The sequence below is a fragment of the Penicillium oxalicum genome, chromosome VII, assembly GCF_001723175.1.
Source record: "Penicillium oxalicum strain HP7-1 chromosome VII, whole genome shotgun sequence".
Classification (NCBI taxonomy): Eukaryota; Fungi; Ascomycota; class Eurotiomycetes; order Eurotiales; family Aspergillaceae; genus Penicillium; species Penicillium oxalicum.
In genome coordinates, this window is record NC_064656.1 from 1,432,385 (window position 1) to 1,450,703 (window position 18,319).

Consider the following 18,319-nt stretch of genomic DNA (forward strand, 5'->3'; position numbering starts at 1 on the left):
ATGGTCTGATGTTGTTGCCCGGGGCGTTTTGTGCTTTCATCATTCTCTCCGTGTCTTTCTTGATTTCTGGACCCTTGTCATATCTAGCCAGCCATATAGAGCATCTACGAAATGTATTATAGTCATCATGTACCAAAAAAAACCTTTATCTGTGAATCATGGTGATCGGGAAGATTTTACTTTGTCCTGTGCGGTATATATTCACACATAGGTACTGCCTAAATTCCGTAACCGAGAGAATAGCGATCTCAAGAACTCCCCGCCGAGGTCTGATTTGCGAAGCCTATGGAGCTTCAGCCCTGAGATGAATACAAAAGAATACAAGGGCATGGAAGTCGCGCATGACGTGCTTGGAAATACGCCCAGAAATTCTTGGACGCTACGAAATCCTACTTATATGAATGAGGAAAAATAGCATTGGGAATCAAAACAAGAAGGGGTAAGGATAAGAAAGAGGCTAAAGCAACGGGATGAAGTCTCAAGGGGGGAAAAGAAAGGGGGAAAAAAGAAGAGGGGGAAAGGAAAAGGGCACGAAAAAGAGAAAGGAGGACGCTGCTGCTCATCACCAGAGCGTACTGACTACCCAGAACCTAACTTCTCGCATAGGACATGTCCCATGCGAACCGAAGCAAGCTCGGGAGAACCGAAAGGGTCCCACCCTCAGATCACAGAGTGAGCGACGAGCGAGTGAGCTAGTCATCGTCGAAGATCTGGAAGGTGTTGTTGAGGATCGTTTCGATCACCCGTACTTGCCAGCCCGCATCGGCAATGTTGCCCCCGGAGTTGGCGCCCATCAAGGTTGGCCTGCAGTGATGTGAGCGGTGGTGAAATTCAAAGGAGAGCTGAGAACAGTGACTTACCCGAAGCAGATGGCCAGGTTTCCCGCGTTCATGCGGTTTGAGGTGTAGTGCTCCTGCACCTTATTCAGATGCTATGACTCGGGTTAGATGGTCTTCATACGTGGCTAAGTACGGGCAAGAGGGCAACTCACCAGGATCACAGCCCTCAGAGTCGCATAGTGAGCGTCCGGGAGATTGTTGATGAGTGCGTGGCACTGGTCACGCCGTTGGGTGTCATCATCGATTCCTGTGAATTGAATGTCAGATACAGATGTCCCACATTACATGGTGTAAGTGAAAAACTCACGAGCGGCATCGATGAAGTCAGAGTAATACTCCGAGGTGAAGAGAGGGTCGGGCAGCTCTCGGAAGAACTGCTTCACCAGGCCAGCCACGCTGTTGACATCGTGGAAGAAGTGCTCTGGGCTGGTAAAGTCAACCGAAGAGGCATCTAGATGTGATGGTTTAGCCAATCTGGTAGAAGATATTTTTGAAAACGGGGGGTGGGGGATGAGTCTATTGAGACGAGACTGACCGTTATCGAAGAGAGCCTTCAGGTGGTTGATATGATTTGCGCTGCCCGATAGTCGGTAAATACCCTCGGTCTCCAGACCAAAGAGTTCCACTGCCTGGAAACACTGGTAGACAAGAAGAGGCACCGCAGTCTTGTCCCGCTCATACAGGTCGTTCAAGGGCACGCCAAATACGGGGTTCAGAGGCGGCAGATTTGGCGCCCCCTGTGAACGTGACTGCCACTGACCCATATCTGCGGCTGGCGCAGGTGTAGTTACAGGTGCGGGTGCAGCTACAGGTACCGGTGCAGGTGCAGGTGTTGAAGAAGGCACAGGAGCGTCGTGAGCAAACGGCCCTGAAGTAGGGTAAGGAGGTTGAGCAGAGGGTGTGGGCGCTGACTCGACTGGGACAGGATAAGGCAGTGGTTGGAAGCGATCAGTGCTGGCGTTTGAAGGGGGCTGAGGAGATGCGAGGGAAACATTTTGCTGAGAGAAATTCTGAGGCGCGGTCAATTGAGGCTTGACTTGAGCGCTGGCCTGCGATGGCTGGCCGGTGGCCGGTGCTGTGGCCGGTGGACCACCGCCGAGTGTAGGATGACGCTCGTACTTCACTTCGGGCCCGGTAATTGCTCCGGGGTTCCCTTCGTGGCTGAGCACATAGTCATGGAAGTCCTTTTGGTTGTCCACTTGACGCACAACCTCAGCCAGGCTCTTGGGAGCAATCGACCCGTTGTCGGCCTTCATTGGACAGACGCAGAGACCCTGACCAAGCAGCAGCTTTTCGCTGAACGTAGCTGCAACAGTGTTAGCCGGGCACTCACATACTGCGCATTTGGGAGGGAGCGAAAATCTGCCAGCGCTTACCAAACTTCTGTTGTTGCAAGGTTAATCCGGAGTCACACTCCGCGATCAGCTGTTGGAGGTTGTGCACTGTCTGCGGTCTATGGGTTGACAGGAGTTCTTGTCGTGCAGTCTGGGCAGCCTGCACCTTGGCCGCATAATCACTATCCGCATTTTGAACTTTGCGCAACAGATCCTCTTCATGCTGGGCTGCCGACTTGTGACCTTTCAGGCCAAATTTTCCCCCCGTCTTGTCGCCTGTGCGCACACGATCGTACTGTTCGGCCAAGGAGTCATATTTGGCCTTGGCCTTTTCCGCCTGGGCCTCCGCATCCATCACTTTCTTCTCCGCAGCAAGCCCAGTTTGCTTCCATTGTTTCCGGCCCCGTTCAATGTTGCTTGACAGCTCGTGTAGGTCATCTGCCATCTGCTGCAGGGAGACCGAGAACTGAAGTCCATGATCGGCCATTCGCTCTTGCAGGCGATGGATATCCCGATAACTGGCACTGTAAGTACCCTGTCGATTTTCGGTTCGTTGAGCGGCATCACTGATAGCGCGCGATAGTTTGCGGAGCCCCTGAGCATGCTCTTCTTCCAAAGCCCCTCGCTTCTTTAAGAATGAGGAGAAATCCTGCGCAGAATGATCTTAGCGCATGCAATGTGCCAGCGATCACATCTTTCGCCATGCTGGTGTTATCAACTATGACGTACCTTGGCGGAGGCAACGCTCTGCTTCAAGCGAGCGAGGAGGGTGGTGACTCCGATCTAGTCGTTGTGGTGCTCACACGGTCAGCAACGGGGCCCAAGACAACAGCATGCAAGGCGATTTGCGCCCTGGATGTACTGTCGCTGTGATGAGTCTGGCGCACTCACCTCTGAATAAATGACTTTGTCCAAACGAGCTTTAAGCTCATCGGAGATTGCAGGCTGTGGCTGCGAGTGCGACGGGGGCTGCTCCACTGCCGAGCCAGAGGAGTGACCGCCGCTTGAGGGAGGTGGTTCCGACAGCATTGGTGGTACGTTGGTGTCCATGGGAGTTGAGTCGGCCATTGTCCACAATGCTGTTCCTGGCTACCGAAGAAGAGAGGACGCAAAGTTCCAGAAGAGGGGAGGAAAATCGCAATGGGTGATAGCCACACAGCCACTGCGGAATGGATCTATTCTTGTCGAATGACACCAACACGGTGAATGCTTGGCAGTGGGGATGGGGTGCGGACCATCAATGAGGTCAGTTGCGACTCGCTGGGGGTGTTGGCGGTGGGTCTGGAGAGTGGGAGAATGCTGGAGCCTGCTTTTTGTTTCTCTCTCTTTTTTTTTGTGAATGATGATATCTTGTGCTTTTGTTTTTAGGGAAGTAGGATGAGGCTTCTTTTAGCTTCTCTGGAGGGCCAGCGGGTTGTGAAACTCTGATGATGAGAATGCGAAGACGCGTGGTCTGATGAACATCAAGAGGAACTACACTACAGAGATCTGTTCACGTGCATACGGAGGAGCATACGAATCTCAGTGGCACCCGCACTGGTTCCTGGCTGGAGACGGAGTAAGTGATGATCCGAGATCTTAGCAGCCTCCAATCAAAGCTTCGATGGTTGTCCTGAAGATCCGAGGACACACGATGTGCTCTGAAAAGTCTCTGGTAGCTCTCGGTGATTGGCAGGCTAATAGAGCTTATGGACAGACTGATCTGCACGGGAACAACTGCTTTTTACATTGCCTTACCATATGATTGAATTGAGATCTGTTAACTGCTATCAAATGTCTCCGGGTCAGCATCAATGCGTGAGGAACTATGATAGCGCAGTACCCTATGGTCCAGTCTGGTTTAATTGTCCCTTCCCCCTCTATATGCGAGAGAGACGATGATTGCCTGGAGGAGAATCTCTGAATGATGATATCCGAGATATTTGTCATGACAAGGTTGCGATAAGCGCGTAGATAGGTCCATCATCCCGCAGTTTAACCATCGTTCCCGAATGAGGTGGTTCTCCTAATATCGTGTGACTGGAGCGTCTCCGCCCCAGATCCTCACAAGTTGACTGGATCATTTCCTTATCTGATCGTATCACAAGGTGAATATGACCCTGAAGAACCACAATGTCTCCCCCAAATTTGTGCTTAGTGCTTACTGCGTGCTGCTTACCAGTTCAACCCGATCTCCCACTAAGCTACCAGGGAGCTCGGTGGATCCCTTCCAGAGTGCCGCAGCTCAGATTCGTCCTGCCAATTGCAAAAAGAGCCGAATGCAGAGCTTTGGAGAAGCATGATGATTGTGGTGGTATGCTCTTCGGGCAAGGGACTGGTCAGTTCGAGTGTGGACGCCACGACCGTTAAATGTCCGCTTGATTCCCGGGGAATTTCCCCCACATCATCAAAGCTGACTTGTTTGCTTTGGAAGACCTCTGTGTACTCATGTCAGGTGATACTGGCTATTGTCACGGCGAGAAATAGTCTGATTTTGTGTATCACTAGAGATAAGCATTCCACTGAGCTGGACGTTTAGTTCCACCGTCCAGAAAATCTGGAGATCAGCCGGTCGGATCGCCTCATTAGGTGGGCGTTGACCCACATCTGTTCTGGCCGAGGTTGCCGGCTACTGATGTGATGGATGAAACTTGATAAGAAGTCGAGCAACCAGGACTGTAGAATGCTTTTTTCCATCCTCATACATCCGTGGACTTGATTTCAGTTCAACCCTCGTCTCCTCGGTACCTTAGGTCCTCCTCCATCTGATAACAAGACCTAGCACTTTCGCAATTGGTCACCGACCAGTCCCACGCCATCATGTCCGAAATCAACGTCGCCGCCATCGTTACTCCCAAGCCGGAGAAATTCGAAGAGGTATGTGGATTTAAGCCAGTATTTGACCAGTATATCCCAAAAAATGGTTCTCTGATCCTCTCTTGTGTCTCCTAGGCTGCTGCCCTCATCACCGAGGTGATCCAAAAGGTGCAAGCGAACGAACCCGGCACTCTCCTCTACTCGGCCTTTCCGGTACAAGGTAAAAAGGAGATTGTGATTGTCGAACGGTATGTTTTGACCAATTTTGTCTCTTATCCAACCAGTGTCCTTTCGGTGGGATAAGTGTTTGTCCCAATCTTGAATCTCGACACTTTGCTCTCCCAAAATGAGGTTGAGCATTCCAATCTCCTCTTCCTGCCTCTCTCTCTCTCGTTTGCGTTCGCGTTGGACCTCGGCATCTCCATGCCAGTCCCCCAGTCCCCCGGTTAACTCTTCAGATGCAAACATGCACACAAACAGAGAATGTCCTATTCCAACACCATACTGACCGTGCTCACCCTCTTTTCCCTTCTCTAGATACAAGGATCAAGCTGCGGTCAAGGCACACACCAAAACCCCATACTTCCGCGAGTTCTCGACCAAGATTGCGCCGTTGTTGGCCAAGCCTACCGACATTCGAGCGGGGTCATTCTTGAACGGCGCCCGGGGAGTTGCGCGGCTGTAAGCACAGGGTGGAACCGCCCGGCTACTCGATGACAAGATCTTTGTCCTGGCACATTCTTGGGGGGATGGCACCCATCTCCATGCAAGGCACCATGAGTTCTTGGAGGATGGAATGAGCCGCGGGCATGAGGGCAATCGACATCGGGCAGTCTTGTCTGTTGAACCTTTCGGTGGGCTTTGCTTTGCCTTGGCTGGAGGGCATGCTATGCATAGAATGAGGACCACGATGGATTTGAGCGTTACTCCATATTGGAATCGGTTTGTCAACACAACGGTTCAACTTGCCCTACTCTCTACCGATCATGGACTCGTCTTGTTCCGTCTGTATATTGATCAAAGTGAACTGCCGGGCTAGATAATCAGATGCACACCCCACAAGACAGTCCTGGGAAAATCCTTTTTTCAACCGAGAGATATCGATATCTCACACTCGATGGGGAGATAGACCATAGACTATCCATGGATATAAATAGCTTCCAACAGCGGCTAGGGAGCCGGGCTGTCCGCCCCATGCATGAAGGTGCTGAATAGGGCGGTCGAAGCCAATGAGCCAAAGACCCACCCGTGACGTTCACCACCCCAGCCTGAATATACTCTTTCTCGGTCAAGTGGCAGGCGTCCTCAGATCCCTCGTGATCAAATAGCCATGCGATGGGTGCAGCTGAAAGTCAATCTCAATTCAGGTGGTGATGCTCGAGTGCGAATATGTGCCTCCACACAGAACTCTGCAGACCAAGTCGCCCTGTGAGCAGGCCCGGGTTCGAGCTTGAGCTCTGGAGTGGAGGAGGTCAACCGGATTGTACGAGATGTGTTCATCTGTGTACAGTCCATATACTATACAAAATTCGAATAAGATTGCGGAAAAGTCCGTACAACGAGGTTCTCGGTAAACTTCTCGGTCAGACATGGCTCAACAACCCCCAAGGCAGGTTGAGATCTACTAATGCTTCAATATACAATTCCATCGCAAGCACGAGCCACGGCAGATTCATCCTCGCGGTCGCAAGAGGTTCGGATCGAAAGCCCGTACGTCTCCAAACTCTAGCTGACTTCAAGTTCCCGACTGGAGCGAGGCAGTTTCAACAATGGATGGCACATTCATCAGCAGCCCAGGGATGCTTGATGAGCTGTTGTTCCGGACCTGGCAGCGCGGATTGACCTCATTCTGTGTATCTATTCTGTTCGCTTCACGGAGTCGGCGATGATTCCACCTACTCTGGAGGCAAACCGGGACCTTTTCTCCTATAGGCTCTAGCTAGTATTACCTATCCATCGTAGAGAACGACTGGTCATCTTTGACTCGCAAACGGCACCGGTCACCCAATCAGTCTATCTGAAGGCTGAGAGCGGAGGTTCAGAGCGTCCGTGATCTCCAAAGAAATACAATCCACCTCTTTCACACTTGCCTGATCGACACATGCGTCGAACTTCACTTGAATCGAACAGTCGTAGGAAGAGTGGTTTCGCGGTCACGCTCAGCCCCTCATTTTCTTCCCCTCCCCCCCATCTTTCCATCTTTCCATCTTGGATTTTTACCTTTTCTCTCTTTTTCTTCCTCTCTTTCTCTCTCACTCTCTCACTTTGTGTCCTCAATTTCTCGATCCGATCAATCCATCCTGGTTCGTCTCCACTCGTCCTCCTCTGCCTCCCCCTCTTTCTTCCGCCCCTAGCTCCATCCCCAACGAACCATTTCCCCAAATCTCAAATCCTTCCACAAGCTCACACGCGTCTAGATTTCTCTCTTTTTGGGAATCATCACCGGTGTTTTTTTAATTTCTTATTTTTTTTTACCTGAGAGGAACCTTCCACCCATCCTCTCCTCCTGTCTCTTCTCCAAACCCCACTCCGCACGCCTGGAGATCTCTCATCTCGTTATCGATTGTCATTCGGACCGAGCGCCCGCCCCTTATCGCCCCCTTTTCGCGCTTTTTTGTGTACATATCTTCCCACAACCATGGCGACGGGTCCAGCGACGCAATCACTCAAGGTCAGCACGAGGAAGGAGGAAGCTCCGATCCGGAGGGAGAACAAGTCCAAGAGCAAGAGCAAGAGGCTGACTTGAGTTCATCAACAGTGTGTGGTGACGGGTGACGGTGCGGTGGGCAAAGTATGTTTGAGAGTAGCCAGACACCATGGCTGATCCCCTTCTCTCCTCCCCCAGCAATATCGCCGACTGGCTCGTATCCGGCTGTCGTTTGATCAAAGCTCAGAGAGCGAGTGCCGGCCAAGTTGAAAGAATCGTGGTAACTGACCGGCGGTTTCTGGCCACTCCCTAGACATGCCTGCTCATCTCCTACACGACAAATGCCTTTCCGGGAGAGTATATCCCGACTGTGTCCGTCTCTCTTCTTTCCTGTCTCAAACAAAAACGACGAACCACTCTCGTCGAACATGCGCCTTACTGATGTTGAATTGGCTGCAGCTTTGACAACTACACGGCCAGTGTGATGGTGGATGGTCGACCCATCAGCTTGGGACTTTGGGATACCGCTGGACAGGAAGATTATGATCGTCTGAGACCGCTGTCGTACCCACAAACCGACGTCTTCTTGATCTGTTTCTCAATCGTCAGCCCTCCATCATTCGATAACGTGAAAGCCAAGGTAAGATGTTCTTTCTTCTCCCTCTCTCTGTATGGTGCATCGACCGTAGTTCGGACCTGCACCGCGCCGGACCCTCGACCTGTGATCCCTGCCGCTTCATCCAAGTGCACCACTTCACAACCAGTCAAATATCGTTCAGTTCCTCTCTAACATGATTGTGATCTTCCAGTGGTTCCCCGAAATTGAACATCACGCGCCCAATGTCCCTATCATTTTGGTCGGTACCAAGCTCGACTTGCGTGATGACCGCGCCACAATCGAATCTCTGCGTGCTCGCAAGATGGAACCGGTTTCATACGAGCAGGCTTTGGCCGTCGCCAAGGAAATCCGTGCACACAAGTATCTGGAATGCTCAGCTCTGACCCAGCGCAACCTGAAGAGTGTCTTTGACGAAGCCATCCGGTGAGCCATTCTTTCTTCTTTCCCCCCCTCGCCTTCTCCCGGCCTTGTCGCAACCCCCGCTTGAAGCGATGATCGCTCTTGCGGCGGGGGGAGCTCGCCCTCTGACCTGGCATGAATTGGAAACTCTAACGCTCCTTCGTTCTCCAGAGCCGTCCTCAACCCCCGTCCACTGGCAAAGTCTGGGAAAAAGAACAAATGCATGATTTTGTAGAGGTGTCATATGCATGACTGCATGGGAGTCGATCTTCCTCCCCCTCCCCACCCTCCATTTTCACACTTCTCTTGCTTGTGTTTCTCTTTTTTTTTCCCCTTTCTCCCCCTCTCGTATGGTATAATGAGTAATACTACAGTTAATCACGGCGTCCAGGTTGCCAGGTCTGAGAAAAGCCCTGTTCTGTTTTGATAAAATCCATGGACTCGTTTGGGTGATATCAATTCCCCCGGCCATTCGTGTTTGATATTCTTTTGGTCCCTTTTTCCCGTACAAGACTGATCCTGAGCATCTCTCCCAAGTATGTTATTTTCTTTCCAATTTCGCGTCAGCCGGGACCCCTTCTGCCCCCTCCTACGTAGAGACTTGGTCCCTCGGCATTTCCGGCAGACTATGCGATTCACTCTGCTTTTCTCTCGGGGCAAACCTGGTGGTTTAAATTTCTTAGCCTAAAAATTATTTCTCTCGTGTCATGCGCTCCACACATAGTAATAGTCAACCATGTGAAGCACAAGCGTGGTATCTTCTATCGAAACAAAAACAATGGGTCCCAAACCGGGAATTGGAAGAACAGCAGAAATGGAGGAAAGGCAGGGAAAGTGTAGAAAGAAAGCACAATTGAAAAACTTTTTTTCCCTCCCCCAATTCCAGCCAAAATGTATAGACAAGACGAGAAAAACACACACACACGAAAAAAGAAAGAAAGAAAGAAAGAAAGAAGAAATCGCCTAGATCCGGCCCCGACGACTCGGGTGCATACCGGCGAAACGATCATTCTCGGCGTCCACGACCACGGCATTGGCGTCGGAAGCGGTGGCGTCGGAACGACCGGGCTTGCCCTTGTCGTGCCTGTTCTTGTCCTTCTTGACGTCCTTGGCCTGGCGATGACGCTCCTCGTTGAGTTTTTGGTTTTTGGCGACGATCTTGGCTTTGCGGTGTTCGGAATTAGAGCCACCACCGCCGGCGCTGTACAGGGAAACGAGTCCGTAGGTCAGTTGGGTTGTCAAGTGGGGTGTGGTTGGTGCCTTTGGATGAGGGCTCTGAAATGAAAAAGAGAGCAGGGATGGGGCAAAACTCACGTCAATTCCACATTGATGCGACGAGGAGGGTACTTGCCATCGTCGAACATGGAGTGGTGGTATAACTTGAGGCATGTCTTCATGCGGTCATAGTTGTCGAACTCGATAAAGGCGAATCCGCGACACTTGGTCGGCGCCTCTTTCTTGGTTGCGACTCGGATGGAAGCAGGTGGGTTCTTTTCAAAGTGCTTGGTGAGAGATTCGAGGTTTGCAGAGTAAGGAAGGTTGCCTGTGAGTAGGAAAAGCTCAAATGGTTAGTCAATTCTTGCTCTCTCTCTCTCTCTCTCTTTCTTGATTGCTCTCACGCTGGCGCATCCACGGAAGACTGCCCAGTTTCTGCGATCAAGAAATCAACCACGCCCTGGAAGCAAGCGACATACCAACGAAGCAAATGAAGCGAGAATTCTTTGACGAGCTTTGATGTTCTCCATCCGCATCGGCCATCTCCTCATCTGCATTTCCATCTCCGTTCTCCTTCACATTCTCGCCGGCGTCCTCCGTGACCTGCTTCTTCTTCTTCTTGTCGTGCTTGGCTTTCTTCGTGGCCTTTTCGGCAACATTGCTCTCGTCGTCCAGCTCAGCGGTCTCGGTGTCGCGCTTCTTCTTCTCCTCCTTCTTCTCCTTCTTATCCTTCTTGTCCTTCTTGTCCTTCTTTTCCTTCTTCTCGGCCTTCGTGCTGTCTGACTTGGCCACTTGCTCCTTCTCTTCCTTTTCTTCCGTGACGCTGGTGGTGGCAGCAGCAGCTTCAACTGCCTTTTCAGCCTTGCGCTTCTCCTTCTTCTCCTTCTTTTCTTTCTTGTCCTTCTTGTCCTTCTTGTCCTTCTTCTCCTTCTTCATCTTCTTGCCTTCAGGAGCGACATCGTCGACCGGCGTGTCCTCGGCGAGCTTGCGCTTATCGGCCATTGTAAATTTTGAGTGTCTTGATCTTCGTGAGAAACAAGAGTGAAAACAAAAATCCAGAAAATCGAATGGGCTACCTTCAAAATGCACCAGGAATAAATCTTGCAGACTTGGTAGAAAAAAAAATTAAATCACCAGCTCAACAAAAACAAAAAACGTTGCCGATTTCGCAAATTTGTATAATCGCCAAATGCCCGAGAAAAATTGGGCGGAGTCGGGGAAAAATGTCGATTCTGCCGTCCACTTTTCTAGGCGGTGGGCTCGTCCGTATCAGCCGCTCGCCAGATCGGGTAATCTGTTGATTTTCAAAGATAAACCCATGTACGTTTGATCTTTGGACAAAAGCTGGTTTGCTCTTCCCGTAATATTGGCATTTTAAATGATCAAGTCTGGAAATTTCCTCATAATAGTATGGTTGCAAGGGTTTCCTGGATTAAGGGCGAATCAACATGCGCGTAAGACGAGGCACTGTGTTCGGGTTACTGTTATACTCTCCAATTTATTTGAACGTTTCTCGAAAACCTTTTGGAATTAGGTAGGGTTGGGCCTTGGTCACCTACAAAGTTTTATTTCGGGCAAGATCACATGAATATGTAGTCACTCAGGGAGAAAAGTTTGATGCCGCCATGCCGAGCGACCTTCGTCGCTTTAACCCATGCATGATAAGGCGAAGTCACTGGCCTGTTGCGGGATTCGATGTAAATGGCGTGGACGACGAGTGTTCTATACTGACCTCATTCAATCATGCGCAGTGAATTTGGTTGGAGAATTTGCTATCGATAGTGACATGATCAAATTCCGCTGTACAAAACAATAATCGCATTCCAACCGGAAGCCAGTAACGCCCGCCATGAGAAATATACATATATAGAAAAACTTTTGCTCCCAAGACATCTCGACCCGTAGATATCTAGAATACAAGAATCTGCACCTTATTCTTCGAAGCGCCATATCTGTCACGCAATTCTGGTCGTGTCAAAAGCTTCAGAAGAGGGAAATGTGTCTCCTTCATGTCGAAAATCCCACGCTGCTTCTGATCGATATGAGATCCGTCGATGACGATGCGCTGTAACTCATCCAGCTTCAGGGAACCTACTCGGAAGAAGTGTTAAAAAGAATATGGGACAGAGTCGGCGGCTGATGGAGGGAAACAGCAAAACATACCACACTCAATCAAATCTGATATTCTAGCCGGGGTACCAGCGCCAATTCCAGTCCTATAAAAATCGATTAGAAAAGGTTCAAGAGTTTGCTGTAAGGGCTATGAAGACGAATGTGACATACCGCGCACGCTCAAGGAACTGCTTGGCCTCTTCCAACTTGATGTGCTTGGCAAATAATTTGCCAACAATGGACTCTTTCGTTTGAAAGCTTCGAAGTGCTCTGTTTCAATGGCGAATTAGTCTCACGTTAGCCCAAAAAAACAAGAAGAGAGAGCCTTGGGATATCCGGCGCATAGGACTAGTGTGTCGCACCTGACAACATCTGCAGCTCTGAGTGCAGCGGCAGAAATAACCAATGTATGCGGAGTTCCTTTCTGCTCCGATGCTTTTGCAAGGTCGGCGCCCTTGGGGCTGAATGACTTGAGGTAGCTGGGAAGCTTTTCCAGATTCCGTGGCTCGGCAAACGACGTTGTGTCGAGGAAAGCAGAGTCTAATCATCGTGTAAGCAAGATGTAAATGAAATTTAAACCGAGTGAAAGACAAAAAACAGCTCAGCTCAAGGGTACATACCTGGAACAGAAAGATCACCCAATTCCACGGCTGAAAGCTCCTTGTCGAGCTTTTGCGCTCGTTGAGCAAAGTAGTCGGCCAACAACCGCCCGTCCATTTTGCCAATGGATTCGTCAATCCCGCTCTTCCGATCTTGCGACTTGACATCCTGCTCGGACTGCGCCTTGTTCTTCTTATTCTTCTTGCGCTTCTTCTTGCCCGACCCTTCTCCGCCGGCGGTCGAGTCTGCTGCGGGTGCGGGTTCGGGCTTGTCCTCCTTCGTCGTTTCCTCGGCCTGACGCTTGCGCTTCTTGTCGAGCTTGGCCGAAAGGCCTTGTGGAGCTTTGCTGTCAGCCATAGTGTCTAAGATTGAAAATTCCGTGCTGTAATGGAAGAGCTTGACTTGATTAGCACCTCTCCAAGATTTCGTACATCAACCGTCGCAAAAAAAAAGACCGGGCCGATAAAAGAGGGCTGATTAAGCAGCTGTCTATCGATAAGAATTGTCCAATCAGAGCCGGGCCCGCATGTTATTGCGAAGACGCGCCGCTCTTCTCCAACTGCTCTCCCATTTTCAATCGAGCAAGTCCCTGCCCTCGTACCCCGAGGAGCTCTTCATTTCCAGCTTGATACAACGAACCGAGGCGGAAAGCATTCGGTCGCTGCTGAAGGGAAGGGGAGACGACTAGCCTCCCTCATCACAATGTCTACCCCGAAGGCGCGCAACCGCCGATCAACGGCCAACCCTAATCTTGGGACAAGCACACCCTCCGGTGAGACCACCTTGACCGGGGTAAGTAGAAAAATTCGGTGACATGGCCGAGCGTCAAAGCGTCGAGTACTTATGGATCGAGACAGCTACAACGACTTCCAAGTCACACGCGCTATCCGCTCACACCCAGCCGCCTCATTACCACATTGACCCCTCCGCGCAACGATCAGCATCCCGATATACACCCCGAGCCAGAGCCTCAGCAGCACCATCGACGCCCTATGGATTGCGCGCGCGACAACAAAGAGCCGCTAATACTCCAGGGCGCGATCGCCGGCGAAGCGGCCGAGTACAACGGGAGACCACTTTTGACATTTTACGGAACTTAGGACGAAGTAGGTGGTTTCTGTTTCCAAATGGCGTGCCTATGATGGGCATTCCAGACAGCACCTTTTACTTACAGATGTCTGCCTTTCCAAATCACAGAATTAGCGCCAGTCTCCAAACCCATCGAGTCATCACCTCAAGAGGAAGTCAAACCTGTGGAACAACAACTCGATGAGATTGAAGAACTCGACAATGAGCCTGAGTTGGAACGGCCGCGGCTTTCACTTCCCCTTCAAGAGAGTATGGAGGCCAGTGAAGAGGGAAGCCCGGATATGCCGCCACCGCGGCTGTCTATAGCCTTTGATGAGGAGGATCTCACCTACCAGTCGGTCGAGTTTCCGCGGAGGGATCTCGCCATTCGTGACAAAGAGCGGCTGTCAATGATAGACCGCGCCGCGCGCATGAGCGAGGATTTTGGAGACGCTCGATTGGAAAGTGACGAGGAAATCGAGGAAGACACAGGAATTGTGGGCGAGGACGGATTTGCCGATGATACAATGATTAGTGGAGGAGACTTTGACCGAGGGTAAGTTTTCTTAATTCGAGGCACATTGCCCAACATGCTCTTTTTTCTTCGGTGTCCAGTGACTAATAATTTACAAATAGTGGAGAGACCGAAGACTTGGGCCGGTTCCATATCGAGATGAACTTTCCATCGCCAAACGCAATCCCACTCGACGACGAACCTCTGGGAGAGGACATTGAAGACACGGACGGGTTCCGCCTATCTCCAGGCGACATACAGCCAGTTCCCGCCACACCTTCCGATGGCGGTGCTAATGATGGTGACGATCATGATGTAGGTGCTGGATTTGGATTCGGTCTCGAGTTCCCGCCCGCGGTGTCTCCTAGTCAAAGTCCAGGGATGGTAGGAGGTGGTTTGCGAGACGAAGCTGCGCCCACGCAGGGGAAGCAGAAGAAGGTCTCACGACACGGAATTCCAGTGCCCAGCTTACCGGCTGGGGTAGTGAAGAAGTTGGCCAGCCAATTCGCTCGTGCTGGATCGGGTTCGAATGCCAAAATCAGCAAAGCCACGTTGGCTGCCATTGAACAAGCATCATCTTGGTACTTTGAACAAGTGAGCCAGGACCTGGCAGCATACTCCAAGCACGCCGGGCGCAAGACTATCGACGAAAGCGACGTGGCCACCCTTTTGAAAAGGTATCATGCTGTCCAGTCGATTTGGGGAAAACTCAACGTTGCTAACCCAGTGATTCATAGACAACGACACATCAACAGCACCACCACGATGTTTTCTTTGGCCCAGAAGCACCTGCCAAAGGAACTCCAACAAGACATGAGACTGGCGATGCCTCCATGATCGCATCAGAACCGAAACAGAGCATAGTCTTACAAATATTCAAAACGCCGAGGAAGTATGCATATGAGACAGGACGTGCAGCGCTCTACGACCAGTTGCGATTCTGGCGCACTCGGCGCAAGGCGTCATTCGGCTTCTTGCGCACTACCATCCAAAGCATGATGGACGTGGCCAATGACAAGCCGTACCTTCGGAAATGGTTAACGCTGCCTCTAAAGGATGCGTCACGGAGTGGGACATGGCTCGACCGGAGCTCAACTTACCAGGTGAAAATATACTGGGCGTGGTTATTTCGCAGGTTGACTTCCGCGGCGCGCCCAACAGGTCGTCCCTTTGCAATACGATCATATATTTCGACCAACTCAGGAACTGAACGATGGTCAGCAAGGAATCGATAGATTTGCGACAACTCAAAATAGTCTTACCCATAGTCTCTTCAATCCAAACTGGCTGGCTACCTGTCAGGTCAGCCATCTGCTGAATGTCTGGGAAGTAGAATTTGCCTTCTTCGGGCTTGTTCACGGGGGTGAACATGTTTTTCTTCCACGGCTCTCGCAGTAGACCTTCCACGACAACCTCGCCTTGAGGCAAGCCCTCAGGGCGGTCCTTTTGATTCATCAACTTTCGGGAGATCCAGCCACGGTTGACGAGAATTGTGCTTTGGCCGTCTCCACGCTCAAGGGGTGTCACAACTTGGAAGCCGTCTTCGCCATCGTTCATTCGAGGTCCAACCAGCATCTCTTGGTCGTGACGGTAGCGACCGGTAGCGACCACACGGCGGTAATCGAAATCCGAAATAGCGTTGGGATCAACTCGTGGCGGCAGCGGAAGCGGAGGCTTGATCAAACGGTCTTCAAATTTGGCGATCATCTTTGTCTTTCTGTCCAAGCGCTGAACTTGCCATGTGCCCAGACCGAACGCAATGATTGGAATCAGAGCTATTTCCGATACGAGAGAATGAGCGACACTGTCATTGCGCACAAGGTGGGAATTCACTCACCGAGGATAATTAGGCCAGGGCCATGCTTCCGATTGACTCTCACCAGCTTGGCTGGATGGTCGACGTTCAAGAGGGAATCGGTGACTGGCCGCGAGTTCGAGAATTGGCGACTCTGCTGCAGACGGCATCTTGAGCAGACTCCATCTGCTTTCCATGCCAGTACGCTCGTCTGGGCTCCGCGTGCTGGAGCTGACCAGACTCCTACGGAGGTCCGCTGGACGACCGAGAGTATTGATCGCATGCTAAAATCAGTAGTATTGTTGCTCTTGTAATGCCCACGATAGTCAAAGCCTGGAGCGTGTTGTGGAAGAAAGAAAACAGGCGGCGGGAGCTCGGACTTTGCAGGCGGCGGTGGTCACGTTCCTCCGATTTCCCCGACCAGCTCTCCGCAGTCCACCTGCCGAGAACGGTAACCTTGTTCTGGCAACAATACCGACAGCGCGTCAAGGGTCACGCAAGCAATTCACAGCAGTGCTTCTGGTCTGACATGCAAGCATGACTGTCTTCTTTGAAGGATCCTTGCAAGATGGAATTGCCCAGGCAGTTCGTGACTCTAAAGCAGTAGTCTGCTTTGTCCGAGGTTCGTGCTCTATCTCCCCGCATCTGGTCGATCGGACCCCATCTGAGCTCCAGCACATGCAGATAACGCCCCTTTGAGCTCAACCTGGGAGGATGAATACTTCAAAGATGATGAGGTATGTCTCTGAGTCATAGTCTGTCTCACAAAAGGAAAGATTTATCAATAGCCCGTCAAAGGTCGCGCAGTTACTTCGCCATGGATCCGTCACTCTACGCCTCACAGCAGGAAGCCAAGAGGCAGGCTTCCTCAGTTCATTCTGCCCAATTGCAGAGTTTCCTGCAGTAATTGTGATCAAGTAGGTCCATTGCTTGGGGATCATTCAGTCTCTGACTGGAGGCAATGACTGACCTAGCAAATCTACAGGAATGGCAAACTTGAGGAGTACTTGCTGCCTGGCATATCGAAGGAAGCCTTCAAAGACCGGCTGACTACGGTATTACATGAACGGAAAGGTTCTCAGCCAACAACGTCTTCAGTACAACAACACACGGCTATCCCAGCTGCTGCTAATCATCACTCGTCTCCTGTTTCCTCCACTACATCGCCAATCTCGACCAAATCGGCGCCAAGACAATCATCGAGCGAAGCAAGTCCTTCTTCACCGGGCTCTACTTCGCAGACATTGCAGCCGGCGAAGGGCTCGCATGCGCAGCAGTCAAATCCAGCCAAATTCGATGATCCACCAGCTCCAATGTCCCAGCCGGTAAAGCAGGAAAAAAGATCCAATCCAGTACGGCATACGAAGTCTCCATCCGTCACTCCTCAATCCCCAAGAAAGCCCTCCACCAGCAAAGCAAGCCCAGCCACAACCGAAGAGACTAAGCCTCAACCCCGGCCTGCTGTACCCCGCGGACCTCCAACGGAGTATCGTCTTCAGGTTCGCCTGTTCGACGGCCGATCTATCCGCTCCAGCTTCACACCAACCCAAACGATACGCAATGACGTCCGCCCATGGCTAGACCAGCAGATGACCGATGACAGACGACCATACAACCTGAAACATGTTCTTACCCCTTTACCTAGTCGTACACTATCCACAAGTGAAGAGTCCCAAGCTCTTCGAGACCTGGGTCTCGGCTCAACCGCCAATCTGGTCATGATCCCCGTCGCTTCTTACACCGAGGCGTATGCATCAGCTGCCACCAGCTTGCCCACGCGTGGTCTCTCGGCAGTCTACGGCGTGGTCACTTCGGCAGCTAGTATCGCGACAAATCTCGTTGGTTCATTCCTTGGCTATGCATCCAGTGCGACGGAAAGCAGCACACAGGCCCCGTCGGCTAGCACCGCCCCGGTCGAAAATGCGCAACGACCTCGAACTGGGGGACCGAATATTCGCACATTGCATGATCAACAAGGCGGTCGTGATGATAGTCAGTTTTACAACGGGAATCAGGTAAACGAATGGCCTGACTTTTATTTGTGGGCACTACTCATGCTCATTATCATTTTTCTTTTAGTTGAATTTCGAGCCGCGAGCTTCGGAGCGCAAGAATGATTGAGACACCCAAGAAATTCAATTATCTGCACGAGGAGCATGAATAATAGTCGTGCAAGTGGCTTAATGTTCGTATTCTTATGAGGACAGCGCTGGCGCCTCGATTTCGTTCTGTCGGTACTCTATGACAATACTCCATATGTTCGAAATGGAAAGTTTAAAGAAGTTCTTGTCTGCGCAGTTAAAATGTAATGAATGCGGCTGAGCGAAAGGCTTAAATGCTTTCTGTATGGTGGATTTTGGGTCTCTGACCATGACACAATA

The 18,319-nt window shown here is 51.1% G+C and overlaps 7 protein-coding genes across 7 annotated transcripts; 3 read left to right on the forward strand and 4 right to left on the reverse strand.

The window, feature by feature from the left end:
* Window positions 1-692: 692 nt before the first annotated feature.
* POX_g09036 (uncharacterized protein) lies at window positions 693-3,241 on the reverse strand (the record flags this gene model as incomplete). The annotated part of the gene is made up of 8 exons (XM_050117801.1): window positions 693-804; window positions 861-931; window positions 992-1,086; window positions 1,147-1,290; window positions 1,375-2,145; window positions 2,216-2,822; window positions 2,903-2,956; window positions 3,065-3,241. The coding sequence occupies 8 exons, from the start codon at window positions 3,239-3,241 to the stop codon at window positions 693-695; spliced, it is 2,031 nt and encodes a 676-aa protein (XP_049965945.1).
* A 1,731-nt stretch (window positions 3,242-4,972) lies between these two features.
* On the forward strand, window positions 4,973-8,662 carry POX_g09037 (Ras-related C3 botulinum toxin substrate 1; the record flags this gene model as incomplete). Its single annotated transcript, XM_050117802.1, has 5 exons — window positions 4,973-5,029; window positions 5,105-5,217; window positions 5,507-5,650; window positions 8,076-8,256; window positions 8,426-8,662. The coding sequence occupies 5 exons, from the start codon at window positions 4,973-4,975 to the stop codon at window positions 8,660-8,662; spliced, it is 732 nt and encodes a 243-aa protein (XP_049965946.1).
* A 935-nt stretch (window positions 8,663-9,597) lies between these two features.
* On the reverse strand, window positions 9,598-10,851 carry POX_g09038 (uncharacterized protein; the record flags this gene model as incomplete). Its single annotated transcript, XM_050117803.1, has 3 exons — window positions 9,598-9,835; window positions 9,949-10,177; window positions 10,329-10,851. The coding sequence occupies 3 exons, from the start codon at window positions 10,849-10,851 to the stop codon at window positions 9,598-9,600; spliced, it is 990 nt and encodes a 329-aa protein (XP_049965947.1).
* A 907-nt stretch (window positions 10,852-11,758) lies between these two features.
* POX_g09039 (Protein CMS1) lies at window positions 11,759-12,918 on the reverse strand (the record flags this gene model as incomplete). Its single annotated transcript, XM_050117804.1, has 5 exons — window positions 11,759-11,940; window positions 12,013-12,065; window positions 12,133-12,231; window positions 12,324-12,501; window positions 12,582-12,918. 5 exons carry the CDS (start codon window positions 12,916-12,918, stop codon window positions 11,759-11,761), a joined length of 849 nt encoding a protein of 282 aa, XP_049965948.1.
* A 345-nt stretch (window positions 12,919-13,263) lies between these two features.
* On the forward strand, window positions 13,264-14,980 carry POX_g09040 (uncharacterized protein; the record flags this gene model as incomplete). The annotated part of the gene is made up of 4 exons (XM_050117805.1): window positions 13,264-13,353; window positions 13,419-13,621; window positions 13,736-14,185; window positions 14,266-14,980. 4 exons carry the CDS (start codon window positions 13,264-13,266, stop codon window positions 14,978-14,980), a joined length of 1,458 nt encoding a protein of 485 aa, XP_049965949.1.
* Window positions 14,981-15,065: 85 nt separating this feature from the next.
* POX_g09041 (Cytochrome oxidase assembly protein shy1) lies at window positions 15,066-16,221 on the reverse strand (the record flags this gene model as incomplete). Its single annotated transcript, XM_050117806.1, has 4 exons — window positions 15,066-15,168; window positions 15,244-15,349; window positions 15,406-15,918; window positions 15,981-16,221. 4 exons carry the CDS (start codon window positions 16,219-16,221, stop codon window positions 15,066-15,068), a joined length of 963 nt encoding a protein of 320 aa, XP_049965950.1.
* A 254-nt stretch (window positions 16,222-16,475) lies between these two features.
* POX_g09042 (uncharacterized protein) lies at window positions 16,476-18,059 on the forward strand (the record flags this gene model as incomplete). The annotated part of the gene is made up of 5 exons (XM_050117807.1): window positions 16,476-16,560; window positions 16,623-16,675; window positions 16,737-16,855; window positions 16,924-17,953; window positions 18,018-18,059. The coding sequence occupies 5 exons, from the start codon at window positions 16,476-16,478 to the stop codon at window positions 18,057-18,059; spliced, it is 1,329 nt and encodes a 442-aa protein (XP_049965951.1).
* Between the last annotated feature and the right edge of the window lie 260 nt (window positions 18,060-18,319).